General features: G+C 36.1%; 2 protein-coding genes across 2 annotated transcripts; both read right to left on the bottom strand.

Moving 5' to 3' along the window:
* Positions 1-104: 104 nt before the first annotated feature.
* Positions 105-7,448, bottom strand: LOC121518861 (solute carrier family 22 member 5-like). Its single transcript, XM_041801528.1, has 11 exons — positions 7,242-7,448; positions 6,752-6,934; positions 6,356-6,459; positions 6,070-6,224; positions 5,765-5,936; positions 5,549-5,675; positions 5,295-5,395; positions 4,938-5,152; positions 4,647-4,829; positions 4,418-4,553; positions 105-202 (listed from the first exon to the last, which is right to left on the bottom strand). Exons 1-11 carry the CDS (start codon positions 7,446-7,448, stop codon positions 133-135), a joined length of 1,653 nt encoding a protein of 550 aa, XP_041657462.1. The 3' UTR covers positions 105-132.
* Positions 7,449-9,165: 1,717 nt separating this feature from the next.
* On the bottom strand, positions 9,166-17,142 carry LOC121519240 (solute carrier family 22 member 5-like). Its single transcript, XM_041802080.1, has 9 exons — positions 17,137-17,142; positions 15,072-15,175; positions 13,968-14,122; positions 13,649-13,820; positions 13,298-13,430; positions 11,963-12,054; positions 11,106-11,320; positions 9,930-10,112; positions 9,166-9,305 (listed from the first exon to the last, which is right to left on the bottom strand). Exons 1-9 carry the CDS (start codon positions 17,140-17,142, stop codon positions 9,166-9,168), a joined length of 1,200 nt encoding a protein of 399 aa, XP_041658014.1.
* Positions 17,143-18,145: the final 1,003 nt, after the last annotated feature.

The following is an 18,145-nucleotide window of genomic DNA, read 5'->3' as shown; positions in this document are numbered from 1 at the left end:
TTAATCAACTCCTAAATGGTCGACTGTTGAAATACATATCCATGTCAATCTTTCATTGCATGTCTGTTTGATCATATTACATTTTCAAAATAATTACAACATATTCCAGTTATTTTGGAACATCTTAGACAATCAAAGTTTAGTTTCAGAAAGTACCCCAGGTTTTGATTGTTGTTTCATAGCGATGAGTGGCCATTTCAAGCTGTTTGAGGAGAAAAAGGAAAAACATTTAAAAGAGGAAAACTGAAATAAATTGCATTTTTAAAAATATTTTTCCCCCACTGCTACCAATTTAAGAATCAATTTATGATTGAGATTATAAGAATGACAAGGAGACACTGTTTATGCCTGTAATAAAGGAATACTTGTGACATTTTTGTTGTCTTTTATTGTCTCACAAATCAGAGTCAGCTAGGACTTAAAAGCAGTACAATATATCAGTTTTTATAAGATGTGATCAGTGGTAAGTGTGACAACACTGGGCAATTTATAGTTACTGTATATGAACTTGGGATTACTTTATAATGAAGGAAATTAACTTGAAAAGTGACAAAATATCAATGAAGTGAAAAATTCAAAACAACTTATTCTTAATTAGGTACCACACAAAGTTGCAAAAGTTTAAAATACATATTTTCTAGGCTGATGAAACTAATTTATTCTTAATTTACTTTTTTATGGGATTTTAAGTCATGATTTAAAGACTAGCACGATACTTTGACTTACCTTTTCTAAAATATGTATTATCATGTTAAGGTAGGTTACACTGAATCCAGAAAGTATTCAGACTGCCTCCTTTTTCCATTTTTTTTTTATGCAGCAGCCTGATGTTAGTCGAAAAAATATACATATTCTCATCAATCTACATTGAGTTCCCCATAATGACAAAGTGAAAACAGAATTTTAGAAATTTTTACAAATGTATTCAAAATAAACTGAAATCACATTGACTTGACGGGAGTATTCAGACCATTTGCAAAACCACTTGAATCTGAGCTCAGGTGCCTCCCATTTCTCTCAATCGTTCCTGCAGTGTTTCTACACCTTGATTGGAGTCCACCTGTGCTAGATTGAATGTATTGGACATAATTTATAAAGGCTCACGCCTCTCTGATGAAGGAACTGCCCACGGAAATCAGAGACAGGATTGTTGCAAGGCACAGATCTGGAGAAGGCTACAAAAAATTGTGCAAAACAACAGAATTAATAAAAGTGAAACGGGTCTGAATACTTTCTGAATCCACTGTTTATCCCATCATATTCATTTTTTCTTCTAATTAATCCACACTGGCAGTATGATGATAAAAAAGATATAACTGACTACAATGTATTGATTGGGGGGTCACTTCATTAATCGAAAAGGATTCTGAACTGAGGTTATAATGGTTTGGGATTTCTCATTAGTTTTTATTTTTGTGTAGTTTTAACCTTTTGTTTATAGATTTCAGTTTAGTTTTTAGTAATTTTTTTTCCTGCAGGTTTCTTAGTTTGTTTAGTTTTAATTTTGAAAAAACACTTCATTTTAGTTTAGTTTTTATTAGTTTTAGTGTTAGTTTTTCTGACACCTGTCAAGGGTCAGACCCAAAAAGGCTCTTCACTTTTTATTTTATTTATTCAATCTTTATGTTTGTATACAACTCAAGACCTACAATTTCCATTACGTGAAGTCTTCTGCAATCAAATCAGGTCACTTTACTCTCTCCTGGGTCCTGGGTGTTTATGTCAGACAGTCTTCTGCTGCCAAAGACTAAACTAAGGAGATTTTGTCTTTAATTTTATTTCATTTTGGTTAGTATTGTCAGCACAGCATTTTATTCTAGTTAGTTTTCATTTTTCTTATAAAGCTCAGTCTTTATTTAGTTTCAGTTAACTACAATTATGTTTACCTTTTAATTTTAGTTCTTTAGTTTTAGTTAACTATAATAAGCTTGTTCTGAACATAAACTTGGAAATGGTTTGAATGCTTTCTTAATCATAATAGCAACAATAATAACACAGGCTCTTAAAATTAACCTGAACTTGTTTAGTCTGTGTTGTGGTATCTGGTTAACCCTCTGGTACCCTCTGTGCCAAAAATGCATACTTAGTTGATATTTTTTCAAAAAACTTTGTCCTCTTTCACAATTAATATTATCATGTATTGTATTTTTTGTTCATTTTTGCACAATTTTCAAAATTCTGTCCCAGCCACAACATAAATAAAGTAAACCTTTTTTATAGCGTTTATATCCCTGGTGTGCAAAAAATGCACATTGAAACCCATTCAAACCACTTCTTTTGATCTATATGCCATAAAGGCATGAATCATGCATTTTCTGGTTTCTGGGCTTCATTTGAGAGTTGGGGCTTTACATTTGCACCTGGATAATTTTTTTTACCCTGTGACGTCACTTTTACCATATGGACAAGGGCAGGAAATACATGTTTTTCCACCAGATTTCAGTGTTATACTGCCCTTTGCTCCCCTTCTCACTAACTCTCTGAGGTTTTGTTCATGTGCAGATCAGTGTGTGAGTCTGTGAGTGTGTCTCTGCAATAATAAAAAAAATTAGGTTATCTAGTTTTCATGTGGTAACCTGCAAAAAGTCATTTTTTGTGTATTTTGCATCTAAAAATGCAGTGACATCATCAATGAAACATGGCATTTAAAGGGTTAAAAAATTAAAATGAATGAGTGTTTGACATTTATGGTTAGGGCTGACCTTAAATGAGAAAAATATAATTCAATAACAGTAAAACAGTTTTGAAATGTATGATATTTATAACATGATTAAAAGGTGTGCATTTGTTTGCACAGCAGGGTGAAAAGCGTGAGTATTTTAGAATAACTGATCACAAAAAACCTAATAATGCATTTTAACCACTGTTGCTACTAATCAATGACATATGCCAGGCTGCAATAATCAAAAAATAAGTTATCTAATTTTCATGTAGTAACTTGCAAAAAAATCATTTTTTTGTGTATTTTGCATCTAAAAATGCAGTGACATCATCAATGAAACATGGCATTTAAAGGGTTAAAAAATTAAAATGAATGAGTGTTTGACATTTATGGTTAGGGCTGACCTTAAATGAGAAAAATATAATTCAATAACAGTAAAACAGTTTTGAAATGTATGATATTTATAACATGATTAAAAGGTGTGCATTTGTTTGCACAGCAGGGTGAAAAGCGTGAGTATTTTAGAATAACTGATCACAAAAAACCTAATAATGCATTTTAACCACTGTTGCTACTAATCAATGACATATGCCAGGCTGCAATAATCAAAAAATAAGTTATCTAATTTTCATGTAGTAACTTGCAAAAAAATCATTTTTTTGTGTATTTTGCATCTAAAAATGCAGTGACATCATCAATGAAACATGGCATTTAAAGGGTTAAAAAATTAAAATGAATGAGTGTTTGACATTTATGGTTAGGGCTGACCTTAAATGAGAAAAATATAATTCAATAACAGTAAAACAGTTTTGAAATGTATGATATTTATAACATGATTAAAAGGTGTGCATTTGTTTGCACAGCAGGGTGAAAAGCGTGAGTATTTTAGAATAACTGATCACAAAAAACCTAATAATGCATTTTAACCACTGTTGCTACTAATCAATGACATATGCCAGGCTGCAATAATCAAAAAATAAGTTATCTAATTTTCATGTAGTAACTTGCAAAAAAATCATTTTTTTGTGTATTTTGCATCTAAAAATACAGTGACATCATTAATGAAACATGGCATTTAAAGGGTTAAAAAAATTGAAATGAATGAGTGTTTGACATTTATGGTTAGGGCTGACCTTAAATGAGAAAAATATAATTCAATAACAGTAAAACAATTTTTAAATGTATATTTGTAACATGATTAAAAGGTGTGCATTTTTTGCGCAGAGGGGTGAAAAACGTGAGTATTTTAGGATAACTGATCACAAAAAAACTAATAATGCATTTTAACCAATGTTGCTACTAATCAATAACATATGCAATGTCTGCAATCATCCATAAATAAGTTATTCACTTTCAGTGTGTTATCTTGAAAAAAATCGATTTGTGTTTGTTTTATCAAAGACTTTTGTTTGTTTACATTAGAAACATGGCAGTTAAAGGGTTAAAAGATATGACAATTATTGAGTATTTAGTATTTTTGTTAACGGCACAAGTTGATGAAACAAGGAAAAAAATTAAACAAATAAAAATAAACTCATATTAATAACCCCTGTGTATATTTTGCACACTAGGAGGAAAAGGAGGCAGCAATTTGTAGGGATACCAGAGGGTTAATTTTCGGCTTTTTAAACCATCATGATTTACAGAGTGCAGAGTAAAAATGATTTCTTCCCTGTCTTAATTTGCAAAAACCCAGACAGTTTAAAAAATGAAACTTCAGGGAAAGTTTTTCAACATATTCCTCATGTTACCCACCGTTTTCTCTTGTGCATCTGTTCAATCGTTTCAGGGAGGGGTAGTTTAAAGCTCTCTGGCAGGAAGAGGGCAGCAAAGGCAGACACAGCACACAGAGTCCCCAACAATATATATGGAAGATACTTAAAGTATACACCTGTACAAAGAGTAAGGAGAAATAAAATGACAGAGGCCTGAGTAGAGACAAAAGATGCTTTGGGGCTGGACAAATAGAAGTTGGTTTACTTACTCAGCTGTAAAAGAAAAGGTGCAATACAGCTGCCAACTCTAGCAACAGTACTACATGTTCCAGTCGCTGTGTTTCTGATCACTGTTGGGTAAAGCTCTGCTGTGTAGACATACATCAGGGATGTACCACTGGTAATACTAAATTTTCCCAGCATCTCCAGTGCAACAGACAGACTAAGTAAACCTGAAAATTAAGAGATGACTTATTGTGAAAACTCGGATAAATCTTTATTAGTTTTGGGGTGTTTATGTAGAAATGTACAGTATCTTGATGTAACATAACACTGCTTACTTTCTGGTATCAGCTGAATCAGGCACAGTGAGACTCCCCCAAAGAGCAAGATGCAGATGGTAGATACTCGTCGAGGAATGTATCGTAGTGCAAACCAGCTGGAAATGTAAGCTGGAACCTCTACAATGGCTGAAATGAAGCAGCTGAGAAAGGGGTCAGCATGAAGTCGGGATGTGTTGAGGGACAGGCCACAGTATCCAGTACTCAAGGAGAACCTGGGGAGATAAATACATTTACATATTAGAAAAAGTACGTATTTAACTTTTACATAGAGACTAATTAAACAACTTCCATTAAAGCCTAAAACTCTCTCACTGTACTGATTTGGTGACTGAAGAGCCGTTACTAGGTCCTTACCACAGTAAGCACAGAATCACAGTTATGTTTCTGATGTTTTTTGTCTTCAGCAGACTAAAAATGTTGTGATGTTCCTCCAGGAGTGTCATTATCCCATCAGCCTGCAAGATACAAAATCTCGGTCTCACTTTATTAGAGCTTGTTAGCCAGTCACCCCGAGACCCTCAAACTGACCTTCTTGGTGAACTGTACAAACAATGTTAATGTTCAGGTACATGACGAAATTATTAAAATCAAATTAAACTTAAAAGTGCGCTACTTTCCTCAAAAATGACCAGTGGAGCCTGAACTTTGTTCCACCTAGCAGCCTTTCTCACTATGGCCTCAGCCTCCTCCACTCTCCCCTGACTGAGCAGCCATCTGGGAGACTCTGGGATGATCCTGCCATGGTCACAAAAATGTGTTTCAAGAACATACCAACATTTACCATAAATAAAGTTTGATAATTCGTGAATAAGAGAACAACCTACCACCAGAGAGGGAGGTAAGCCAGTCCAGGCACAGACAAAGCCAACAGGAGAGATTTCCAGTTCCTTAAATAATAAGCAAAGAGTGGCAGCATCATGTAGCCACAAGCAAAGCCCAGGCATACACCCATTGATGAAAATAACACCCTCACATTGCCAGTCAAAATTTCAGTCCCTGCGTACAGAGAAATTAATTTTAGAGGTGGCTGGGAGAAGTTGTAAATACACTGAAAGAAACAAGACTTGTGTGCAAAATTCCTCAGTATTTTTAAGTGTCATTTATTGGAACATGACTATAAGACATTTACCGAGCACAAATCCAGACACATAGTTGGAGATTTGTCCCATTCCACCAATGCAGGTGAGGACGCACAGAACTTCCCAAGATGGGGAGAAGATTTGAACAAATGTAAAGACAGCCTGAAGTGCCATGGTTGCAAAGAGAACAGGTTTTCTCCCAAACCTAGAATCAAGGAAAAAAGTCACAGAAGAACAAATAAGATAAAATTTAAAATCTGCCAAGAACATAGAATAGAAGATCCCACTTTTGATTTGAGCATTTAAAAAGATGACATTGCACCAGTAAAGCTTTACATGTCTGAGAGTTGTCCTGAGATGAATGATCCAATAAGAACTCCCAGGAAGATGATGGTAGAGATGAACGGCTGCTTCCACTGCTCACTGCACACCAAATCAAACTGGAAATTCATGCATAAATATTTAGACAATTACTTGTGAAATTGTTGTCCTGTACTGTTTGGTTTTGTGTAAAAGCAGCTCCTTTATCATTCTATTTACCTTTTATTTGACTTTATCCTATTTAAAGTTAAAAGACCAATTTCAGCCCAGATTTTCAACATTTTTTCAAGAAACAAACACAAAGTTTTACACAGGCCAGGATTAAAACATAAAGCTTTAATTTCTTTTACTTGGAGACCATTGTTTAAACTACACTAAGAAAAAAACACGGAAGTAGTCATATACACTCACCTCTGAGACAACAGTGGACTCATAGATATCTTTACTATAGCTCCACCCGTCTACACAGCCCTCCTGCTCCAGCTGACTAAGGTTAACATCCCTGCCAGGAATTAAACCCTGAGCAGAGAAATTTTTAACCAAATCCAGCCGGTATCTGCTGCAATGGCTCCGCTCCTGTTTCCCATCTACCAACTCATGGTCACAGAAAAACAAACTTTATTAGTCAGGAAAATGACCTATTCAGTATAAAACCCATGTAATGGAGCTACAGTTGGGCTACATGCGTTCCTTTAAGTTTACAGCAGAGTAGGGAAACTTGAACAGGTATCATAAAAGTATTACTGTTCTACAAAGGAAATAAATATAATACCTGAAGAACAATAACAATAAGTCTATATTTGAGCTAGTCTCTAATTTGGAGTTTGTCACTACAGAATATGAACATTAGAACGGCACCAGACCAAAGGGCTGTGCTCATTGACAAAGGTTCATTTCTTACCTCGACAGGGATAATGGCATCAAGCCAGCCTTTGGTAAGATTTTCATCTGGCACCAGGCAGTGGTGACTGGGAACGTCAGCAAGAAAGACAACAGAAAAAGCCCCAAATCCATTGGGTATGATGCTAGCAACAAGCACAAAGAAGACAACCCGTTGGAAGCATCCCCACTGACCCAGGAACGCTGTGGTTTCATCATAATCCTTCATTGTGTAATTCTATATGTGTTCTCCTCTGTGGTTGCTGACTCTGTTTCTTTTCTTCACATCAGACACGCCTTATTTCATATCCGTGCCAAAAACAGCAGACTTTTCTAGTCATTTATTAACAATTACTATATTACAGAAAGAATAAGAAAAAAAGACAAAAAAATGATGCAGATGCCTTTGAAAAGGAAGTGATGGTGTATCCAAAAAAGCCAAACTATACATCACACATCACACTGGTACCCCTGGACGTGGATCGTCCAGGGGTACCAGTGTTCTTGGGGCTTTGTTTCCAGGGATGCATGGACACTTCATTCTGTTATTACAAGGGAAAGAGAAAAAAACATAAATGTTGTTTATTGTCCTCACATTTCTTTGAAGATGTTGAATTCACTAACGAAGTAGCTGCTTCCACTACACCAGCAAGTATAATGTTTTCAGATCATGTTAGACCATCTATTGACATGTTTTATTGAAAGTCAGGATTGCACAGATTAGGCCTTGGATTCAAAGGAGCCCCTGTTTGAAAACAGTGCCATGACTAGCTACAGTAATATACCTGTAATCTGCAGTGCTTCTTTAAACCTTAATTCTTCAATCTGCAAACAAATTTGCTCCCAAGCAGCAGAGAACAAATCTTATCATCAAATCACTGCTGAGCATGATAAACACTTACATGTAAAAGGTTCAAAGAGCTGTTAAACCTGTCAATGTATCACTCCGGTCGCCCTTGAGGTTTAAGTGCTTTAAGTAATCTCATTCTCAAAGTACTCACTTTATTGCCTTTGATCTGCTTGCTCTATTTACCCTAAGACCAAATGTATGGACAGAGCCTTCTCACTGATAGTGTGATTATATTGGGTCATGTAACGGCATCTATATTAAACTGAGACTATTTCATAGACATGTTAAAACTCCTTAAAATAGATTAAAAACCACCAAATTCAGGACCTTTACTGCTGCTGATTTAAAGTTTAACATTGTACTCACAAACATCCACTTTTCACACTCTACTTACCAATAAATCATGTTCAGAAATTACTTGCATTTTGACAATGTAAATTCAACCCATATTCCTCCACTGTTTCCTTGTCTCTAACACCTGTACTCATACAGTGTGTCAGCATTTTAACAGAGGAACAAACAGCTAATAAACAGCAGATTGTGCTTGTGTTTTTTGTAGCCTTCCCCAGATCTGTCCCATGCAGTAATCCTGTCTCTGAGCTCTGAAGATAGTTCCTTTGACCTCATGGCTTGGATTTTTTTTTAATATGCATTATCAGCCGTGAGGCCTTGTAGAGAGAGGTGTGTGCCTTTCCAATCATGTACAATCAGTTTGGTTGACCACAGATGGACTTCAATTGAGATGTAGAAACATTTCAGCATCGATCAAGAAAAACGGGAGGAACCTAAATTTCAAGTGTTTTCAGCAGGGGGTCTGAATATGTATGTAAATATGATATTTCATTCTTTTATTTTTAGAAATCTGCAAACATTTCATTCAGTTTTCACTTTGTCCTTGTGTGGTACTGTGTGCAGATTAATGGGAATAATTTTTTTTCCACTGTAGCAGCAGGTTGTGACATAAAACTGAAAAAAGTTAAATGGGTCTGAATATTTCTAAATACACTGTATTATGATTTATTACATAAAATGTTGAATATAAAATGTATGCTTATAAGTGGAGTCTTTATCGAAACAGTTTCATTTCCAGAGCAGCCTACCTTTTTCTTCGCTCCATCTGCTCAATTGTTTCAGGGAGAGGTTTTCCAAAACTCTCCGGCAGGAAGAAAGCCAAAAAGGCAGACACAGTAGCCAGAGTTCCCAACACGATGTAAGGAAGGTACTGAAAGTATGTACCTTTAATAGGAGAAGAGATTAAGGAGGGAAGATTAAGGTAATTTATGTATTTATTTTACATATACTGTATAAAAACTGATAACATAAGGGAAGATAAAACATTTGAAGCACACAATAACTGTCCAAATTACAGGTAAAAAAAAAATCCTACTCCTCCATGTTAACAAATGGGACACTGATAACAATATGAAAATATGAACACTTTTTGTAATTAGTTCTTTTAATGGGGATTTACGGCTGAGTGTTCAGTTTTCTTCAAACTTTGTTTAAATTAATAATTTGATGCTATAAAAAGAGGTACTATAATTAGCAAAGCTTTATCCATCCAAGAGAGAAATCATGGCCATTACAGTTGCTCTTATAGGGTGAAGTAGAAGAATATAAATGTATGTATCAACATAATAACACTATGATTGACAGTTCTGTTCACAAATGCAGCTGCAGTCAATATTTTTTATGAGTGTCTCTGTTAAATCCAATACATCTATCTCTTCAGTTGGGAACTTTGCCGACCTTTAGCAACTAAAAAGATCACCAGAGCAAAATGCCAGGGCCTGTCACTAGAGGTTCACTCCATAAGCCATTTTGTTTGATAGTTATTATCTAGAGAGTCATAATACTCACCCAGCTGTAGCAACGCTGGTGCCATGCAGCTGCCTAATCTGGAAACTGTGATGCATGTCCCTGTTCCTGTGTTCCTGATCACTGTAGGGTAGAGCTCAGCAGAGTAGGCAAACATCAGGGAGGATCCAGTGGTGATTGCATATTTACCAAACATCTCTAGTGCAAGAGACAGATTTGGAAAACCTGAAAATTAAAGTTCTTGTGTTAACAGATGAGTCTGTAGTGCTTTAATCAACAAACATTTTTTTCGCTAAGAATTTTCTTACCCCTGACTCCACTGTATAAAGTCGTTTTCTCTTAAGCTATTATTAAAATAACATAAGCGTACAAAAGTACAGAGTAAAACTTACTCCTAAGATAGAAAAAGCAGGCAGTGTAAGTACTCCTAGCAATCCACTGATAGGTAATGATTTATGATATACAAGTTCATGTGATGTGACTTTAATAGTTAGTGGTTTGCCAACAAAACATATGTTTTATACAAGTGCTGTATGATTTTTTTGTTTTGTTTTAGTGATCCCTCTGAATTTTAAAATGAAAGACCACTAGCTTGCACTAAGAATATTTGAGCAGTCCCGGGGGTTAAATGTCAATTTGAAAACAGATTTGCACAAAGTAATGTCAATCAAATAGAAAATATGTAATGTAAGATAAGTGTTTGCATAAATATTCATCCCCTTTCAAGTAAGTTTTTAGTAGATGCACCACTGGCTGAAATCACAGCACTGAGTCTGAGTGGATAGGTCTCCATCATGCTTGCACTGCACTAAGGTGATCCCCATCTCACTAGTTGTGAAACTACTGGAAACAATTGGCCGGACGTCTGTTAAATAAGGTCAGTCACTTTGAAGGGTTGTTTAATAAAATAATTTTTTAGAAATCTGTTTTCACTTTGATATTAAAGACTTTGTTTTATTTCATTTTGTGTCAAAAACCCAAGTTAAATTGACCATGACTGATTTATAAAATCAATAAAAGGGTAAAACATCCAAGGGAGTGAATACTTTTATCTGCACTGTCACTGACAAATGTCAACATTTAATTCTGATGTCTCAGTGAACCTCTCTCCCTGTTCTATATGAGGACCCCTTCCCCTCTCTAAGGTAACAAACCAGTTAAAATCTGAACTGGTGGGTAATTTCCAGCAGGGAAAACTGAACGCGCTCTGTTGCTTACTTTCAGGCACAAGCTGAATGAGGTAAAGTGGCACTGCTTCAAGCATCAAGGAAGAGATGACAGACACTCGTCGTGGGAGGTACAACAGAGCCAACCAGCTAGAAATATAAGCTGGAACCTCAACAGCTGCAGAGATAAAACAACTGATGTAGGGGTCTGCATGGAGCTGGGATGTGTTGAAGGACAAGCCATAGTATCCAAGAATCATAGAAAATCTGAAGGAGAAGATGACACAAAGTAGAGATGTTTGCATGGAAATCTGAGATCTGATTACACATTCACTAAGCTAAGGGCTTCACACTAATAAAACGTGTCTATGTGAAGAGAATGATAAGTTGATTTAAACATTAACTTAGGCATAAATGCATACTGAGCACCGGAATACCCATAAGATTTTCTGGACTCTTTCTGGATTTTCTCTGATGTGACAAACCTTATGTTTCAAACAAACACCCATGTACTCTTTGAAGGGTCTCATGTAAAATCGCCTCCAGAGGAACCTCCCCCATTAACATGTGTTGATATGTGACACATGGGTACATTTACAGCTTCAAGCCTTCATTTTGGAGTATATATTTAATTTCTGGAAGTAATCAGATTCTAAAATACTCAGACCAGCCCACTTGGCACCAACAACCACGGTGAACTTTAAAAGACTGTCTTGACCATCTCTACATGCCTTAATACATTGGTTGCTGACAAATGATTGGCTGATTAGATGTTTGTGTTAATGAGCAGTTGAAACAGTGTGCCAAATAAAGTGACCAGGTTTGGGTTTGTTGCAAGGTTGATGACGCTCATCTCTTCTTTCCCACTGGATCACTATGAAACAATGGGTGCTGAAATGTTGTACTTACGACGCCAAGCAAAGAATGAGAGTCAGTACTCTGAATTCAGTTTTACTGAGCAAGTCCAGCACATTGTAGCTTTGTTTAGGGGTTTCTTTGGTCTTTTTAACCTAAAAGATACAAAATCATCATCTGCTTTGGTTCGTTTTCTTCAATGCATAATGTAAGTATACAGTGCCTTTAAAAGTATTCACTCCTTTGGATGTTTTTACCATTTTATTGATTTTATAAATCAATCATTGTCAATCATGGCTTTTTTTGGACAAAAAAATTCGCTTTGATGTCAAAGTGAAAACAGATTTCTGCAAAGTAAGGTCAATTAAAAATATGTAATGGTAAAGAAGTGACTGCATAAATATTCACTCTTAGCTAAATACAGTGAATGTGTTTCAAGTAGCTGTAGTATAAAGACACCTGTGTCTGGAAGGTCCAGTTACTGGTTAATCAGTATTCTTGGCTACCATGTCACCATGAAGACAAAAGAACACTCCAAACAACTCAGAGAAAAGGTCACTGAAAAGAATAAGTCAAGGGATGGAAACAAAATAATTTCCCAGGCATGGAACATCCCCCAGAGTTCAGTTAAATCCATCATTAAGAAAGAAAGACATAGGTCACGTGTATATCTGCCTAGATCAGGCCGTCCTCACAAACTGAGTGACAAAGAGAAATTACTCTTGAAGAAAACTCAGATTAAATCTGGAACACAGTGCACCAAGTTAAACCAAGTTAAATCTACTAACTGACTTATGCGGATGAATTTTTATGCCTTCACTAACTCTACATTAAATATTTTATTTATTTGGCATTACTTTGTGGAAACGTTTTCCCTTAAATTTTAAAGACAGGTTTTTAGTATTTTTTGTCTTAAAAGCCACAATAACTAGACTATGATTGACTCATAAAATCAATTAAAGGGTTAAACATCCAAGGAGGTAAATACTTTTTATAGGCACTGTATATTTAGCTTGCAAGATGCCAGGAATTGTTAGATTCTTAGATAAAAATAAAATTCTTTCTACCAAATTCTAATGTTTTCATCATCATCATTTCATAAATTTCTTCTCTCAAAATGCTGATTTAAAAAAAAAATGAAGTCAGATGGCAGAAATAAATCAAGACACATTGACAGTAAAACTACAATAAGTTGCTGTTTCTTTCAGTCATTTAGTTGTATTTCATTTTTTAACAAGAACTATCAGGGAGCTTCATTGTTCTAGTTTTTGATCTTTATTTCATGTTAAGGTGTTTTGTTTTCTACATTCTTTAAATATTTCTAAAAGGTAGCATTGAGTGTTTCTTTAAAATTTTCAAGGTCTTTTGATTATACCTTAAATTTTCAACACTTACACTATAACCTTCAAAAATCACCCTCGGAGCCTGAACTTTGTTCCACCTAGCAGCCCTTTTTACTATGGCCTCGGCCTCCTCCACTCTTCCCTGAGAAAGCAGCCATCGAGGAGATTCTGGGATGAACCTGCCTCATTACAGGACAGAGAGACAGATGGAAAGGTTGATCAGTCTGCAGTAACTAGAGTATTTGTTCTCTTCTGAATACTTCTGTTTGACATTTATCTCATCTTGCTTTTTTATGCCTAAACTCCATCAGAAAGGGTTAAAATAATTGCTGTGTTGATTTCTCAGCTCTGCCTTCTTTTTACTTGAAGCTAGATCCTTGTAATAAGCATATCTTACCACCAGAGGGGGAGGTAGGCCAGGCTTGGCACAGTCAGTGCCACTAAAAGAGACTTCCAATCCCTCAGAAAGTAAGCAAAGAGAGGCAGCATCATGTAGCCAATGGCAAAGCCCAAACATGTGCCTAAAGATGAGTAAAGGACTCGCACATTGCCAATCAAAGTCTCAGCACCTGTAGGCAAAGATGAAGAATCCATTGTGTTGAACATTTAGTGAATGAGGGAAAACAATCTATTTTTCAAAATATCATTTCAATCCAAATCTGATAAATGAGGGATTTGTTAGTGTAGTATTTTTAGAATGTGATTTTCATATGTACCCAGGACTAAAGCTCCTATAAAGTTAGACATCTGCCCCAAACCGTTGAAGAAGAGGAGGACAGTGAACATTGTCCACGAGACGGAGAAGATCTGAATGAAGGTGAACAGCGTCTGAACTGCCATGGTTGCAAAAAGCACAGGTTTCCTTCCACATCTATTGAGAATTTAATAAAAAACAAGTCATAACAAGAAAGAAAACATGGCTAACTTCATAAACAAATGTTTCCTTCTACACCTCAGGAGTAGGAGAACTAGTTCTTGGGTCTGCCACAAACAGTGTAAACTTAAACTATGTAAACTTCAACTTTTATAACTTTTCTCACATCAAGGGCTCTAAATGGAAATTATGTTTCAGATTTTAGCACAGACGTATAAAAATGTAAGGAAAAGATTTAATTTAGCTTCTTCAAGTTAAACTTATTTGAACTTTATTTAAATTTAGGCATGTCAGCTTTCCACATCCACTATCACCTTATCTGAGTTTTCACAGCACAGCTTGTCTGAACACGTCATTCTTAAATCTTTTGTTGCGGAACAAATTTACAACTTGATCACTCTAAATCCTGGCAAGGTTTCCAGACCTTCAACATGAGAACAGTCTGAGCAATGCCACATTTACTGCAAAAACCTGTGCAAACATGCAACACCTTTAATTTACAGTATAGTGACACATATTTGGTGCATCAGTTGATCATATGTTAAAGCAGGAAGTCAATACAGCTGTTTGATAAAAGCAGACATGATGAAACTTTCCCCATATGCCTCTGACAGGGTTTGAAGTAGGAGTATGAAATAGCAAAAACTATAGATATGTAACCTCAAATTTATACTCAACATTTCAGTAACTTATTATGAGTTCAATTCTGTTTAACTTAATTTCAGTGGGCCCAACAGCATTGTTATTAAAGCTTACATCTATTTTTTTCTTCCAATTCTAGAGAAGCTCAGTGTTATGTAACTCATACAGCAACACTTGTAAGCACAGCAAGTAGTCATTATCTTCATAACAACCTCATTTTAAAAAAAAATGCCTTTTTTAAAAAGTTACCGGAGCCTTAGAGGGACAGAGTATTTTCAAGCTACCAGGGAGCTGTTTTTAGTACCTGTCTGCCAGCTGTCCTGAGAAGAAGGATCCAAGAAGAACTCCAATAAAGAAAACTGTGGAGGTGAAGGGCTGCTTCCACTGCTCACTGCACACCAGGTCAAACTGGAATAAATAAATAAACAAATAAAAGTTAGTACTGTACGTTGAATATAAAAAATTAATAGAATTAAACAGCTTTTTAATCAATTAATCAGGAATAATCTCATGTATCCACGATATGAGAAGGATTGCATTACAGGTAGATTAACTCCACAGCGTAGGTTACATATAGCTTCTACCTTTGGCCTGTTTCACACTCTTCCTCAGTCTGTCAGGAGTGAATTCACAGTTTAACTTTATCTGAAAAAGCTGCTTCTCTTTAGTCCACACCCACCAAGAGGCAAACTGAAACATATACACTGCCTGTACCTCTGCTCTCTGCACCAGCCTGCTTTCCTTGCTCCTCTTTCAAAGTTTCAAATGTTAAATTTTCTTCCATGTTTTATTTCACAGCACTCAAGCATGTGTGTGAGGAAGCTTCTTTTCAGTGACATAAGGATATGATTCAAAACAACATGCCTCTGAACAGCATTGGAACTCTTCACAAGTAGGAATATATGCTATTATCGTCATGAAATCAGAACTAGCAAATATGAGTTTTTGGATCCAATAATCCGATAGTGGAAAAAAAAAAAATCTATTTGGTAATATAGTCGTCTAAGTAATGCATTTTAACAGGCCTCTCAAGCTGAACTGATTGATGACATTATTGTATTGATCATTCACTTTTTCTTTTAATTAATCATAACTGTTTTTTTTTATAATCAATTGGCAGAATATTCCATCATAGATGATATAAACATGAAAAATGTGGACTAAAAGCTTGTATGTACAGTTTTAATTCTAGCCCTAACTTTGTGCATATAAAGAAAAATAAATTAGCTGAGAAAGTGGACATATCAGAGAATATCTGAAAGCTTGTTCCAAACTTTCAGATTCCTTGATGAAATGACCAATATTTCATATTACTATATCATTTGGGTAGAGCTGGCTGTTGTAGTAAACAAAACTAAAATCTATCCTAATAATAAATCAGAATTTACTAATAAAAAAAGTCATGCATTCAAGGAAAATTGCTTGAAAATATTCTGGAGACTTAAACATACAGCAATAAAGTTGACAATCAGATTGAAGGAAGCAAAACTGGCACAACTAAAGCTTGTTGAAAAGGTCACAAATGAGGTGATAGCTACAGACAGGGTTTTGTTGTACTGGAGACCAATAGCAACTGGTGTAAGTTTAGCCTGGAGGTAGCTATAGTATAGCGGCAGTTGTATCAGAACTGGGCCACATTTCCTCATTAAAACAAAGCAAAAAGCCAAACTAGAAGATTTTCTTGGCAGAGATTTTTCTGAGCTTCTCCCTTTCAGTCTCAGCATACATTTTAATCCACTGTCAAGCTCCACCATCTGTAAACTATGAAAGCGCCTGCCTGCCGAGCTCATGTTACTACCAGAGATGTGAAATATAACCCATGTAATGTATATTGGAATCAGTCTATCTGCTGTGTCAGGTTACATACATAAATGATTAACTTACAATCTCCAAAAGGAGCATGAAGACCTGGGACCAGTAGCCTGGACTTCAGTGATTATGAAATCTCTAGTAAGAGTCCTGCTCAAATATCTTGTTAGCAAAGCAAAACACAAACTTTACCTCTGATTTTTTTTTTTTTTACACGTGGGACAGAGATTGCTGTTGCCATGCTGGTTCATAATCTCTTCCAGGCTAAATACACGTGCAAGAACACTCTTTCTATATTTTCCATCTGTTTTCAATATGACAAAACTAATTTTGGTGTCCAAAATGTTTTAAGTAACAGCCGAATTCTCATTTTGTATGACTCATTTCACACCAGCATAATCCAGTTTGTCAAGGTGAATTTAATCCTCTCATGTGTCATCATGAACTCACAACCCTGGTGCTGTGGAAGATCAGTCCAGCTTTTCACTTGTTATACAAACTACTGTGACGAGACAGCTCTGATATCTTTGCTAGGTAACATGGACAACACTGAGCTGCACCGTCATGCTGTGAACAAAATGTTCAAGTGGAGCAGGAATAACGCCGCAGAGATTACTACAAAGAAAAATGGAGGAAATTGTATTTGACTTACTAGCTCATAAAACCTCTATTGTTACTCATTGTGAACACAGCTGAGTAATGATTGATCATTTGTTGTCCTGGGAGGACCTGCATAGAGCTGCACCAAAGGATTGATATCCTTCATCAAATCAGATCTTTTGGCGCGAGTGGAGGTATTCTTGTTTGTTTTGCTCTTCTTCGGGTCTCACAGTCCATCAGTGTAGCACTACATACTGTACTTTAAACCTCAACTACTCTATCAAACACAAATCTGCACAGAGATTGTGGACCAATCACTGACCAGTGAGTCCAGAGACTCTATTAAGCAGCCTGCAATAAAACATGTCGGGCTGGCCAACAGCATAGTCTCAGTCCCTTACTAGTCTGCACAATGAAGATGAACTACTGCTATCAAACCTGATAAAAACAGGGCCCCATGTTCTAACATGGTTGGACTGAAGCACTTTTTAGTACATCAGTGTAAGTTGAAGGCCTCTGAATATTTGGTCTGTGAATTTTATTGTCAGATATCTCTTGGTATTTTGAATTAGAATCATCTTCACTGGCAAAGTATGCTTAGGCAACAAAGAATTTGACTGTGGCTGATGAGTGGGCATCAGAGGGAAACTGAAACTGTTTCTGTTGTTTTGGCATGACCTGCATCGGCAGAGCTAGGGGGTGGCTACTGGGGCTTAAGCCCCGGATGTTTCATTAAAGCCCCGAACCTTTTTGGTCTCAGAGCGACTCGCTCCTCCGTTAAGTTATTGATTGTGCATGAATTGGGGATGAAGTGAGTGCTCTTCACCTCAATATGCAATCCTTGGTAAAAGCCGAGGCTGCGGTAGTGAAACCAAAGTTGAATGAAGAAATGTTCAGCGTAGAGGACAGCAGATGGTCAGAATACAGGTAAAGTTTGTAAAGTCTGATTTAGCAGGCAGCCAACATACA

This window comes from Cheilinus undulatus, linkage group 12 (assembly GCF_018320785.1).
Source record: "Cheilinus undulatus linkage group 12, ASM1832078v1, whole genome shotgun sequence".
NCBI classification, from domain to species: Eukaryota; Metazoa; Chordata; class Actinopteri; order Labriformes; family Labridae; genus Cheilinus; species Cheilinus undulatus.
Note: the sequence above shows the minus strand (reverse complement) of the source record. Positions and strands in the feature narration are given on the sequence as shown.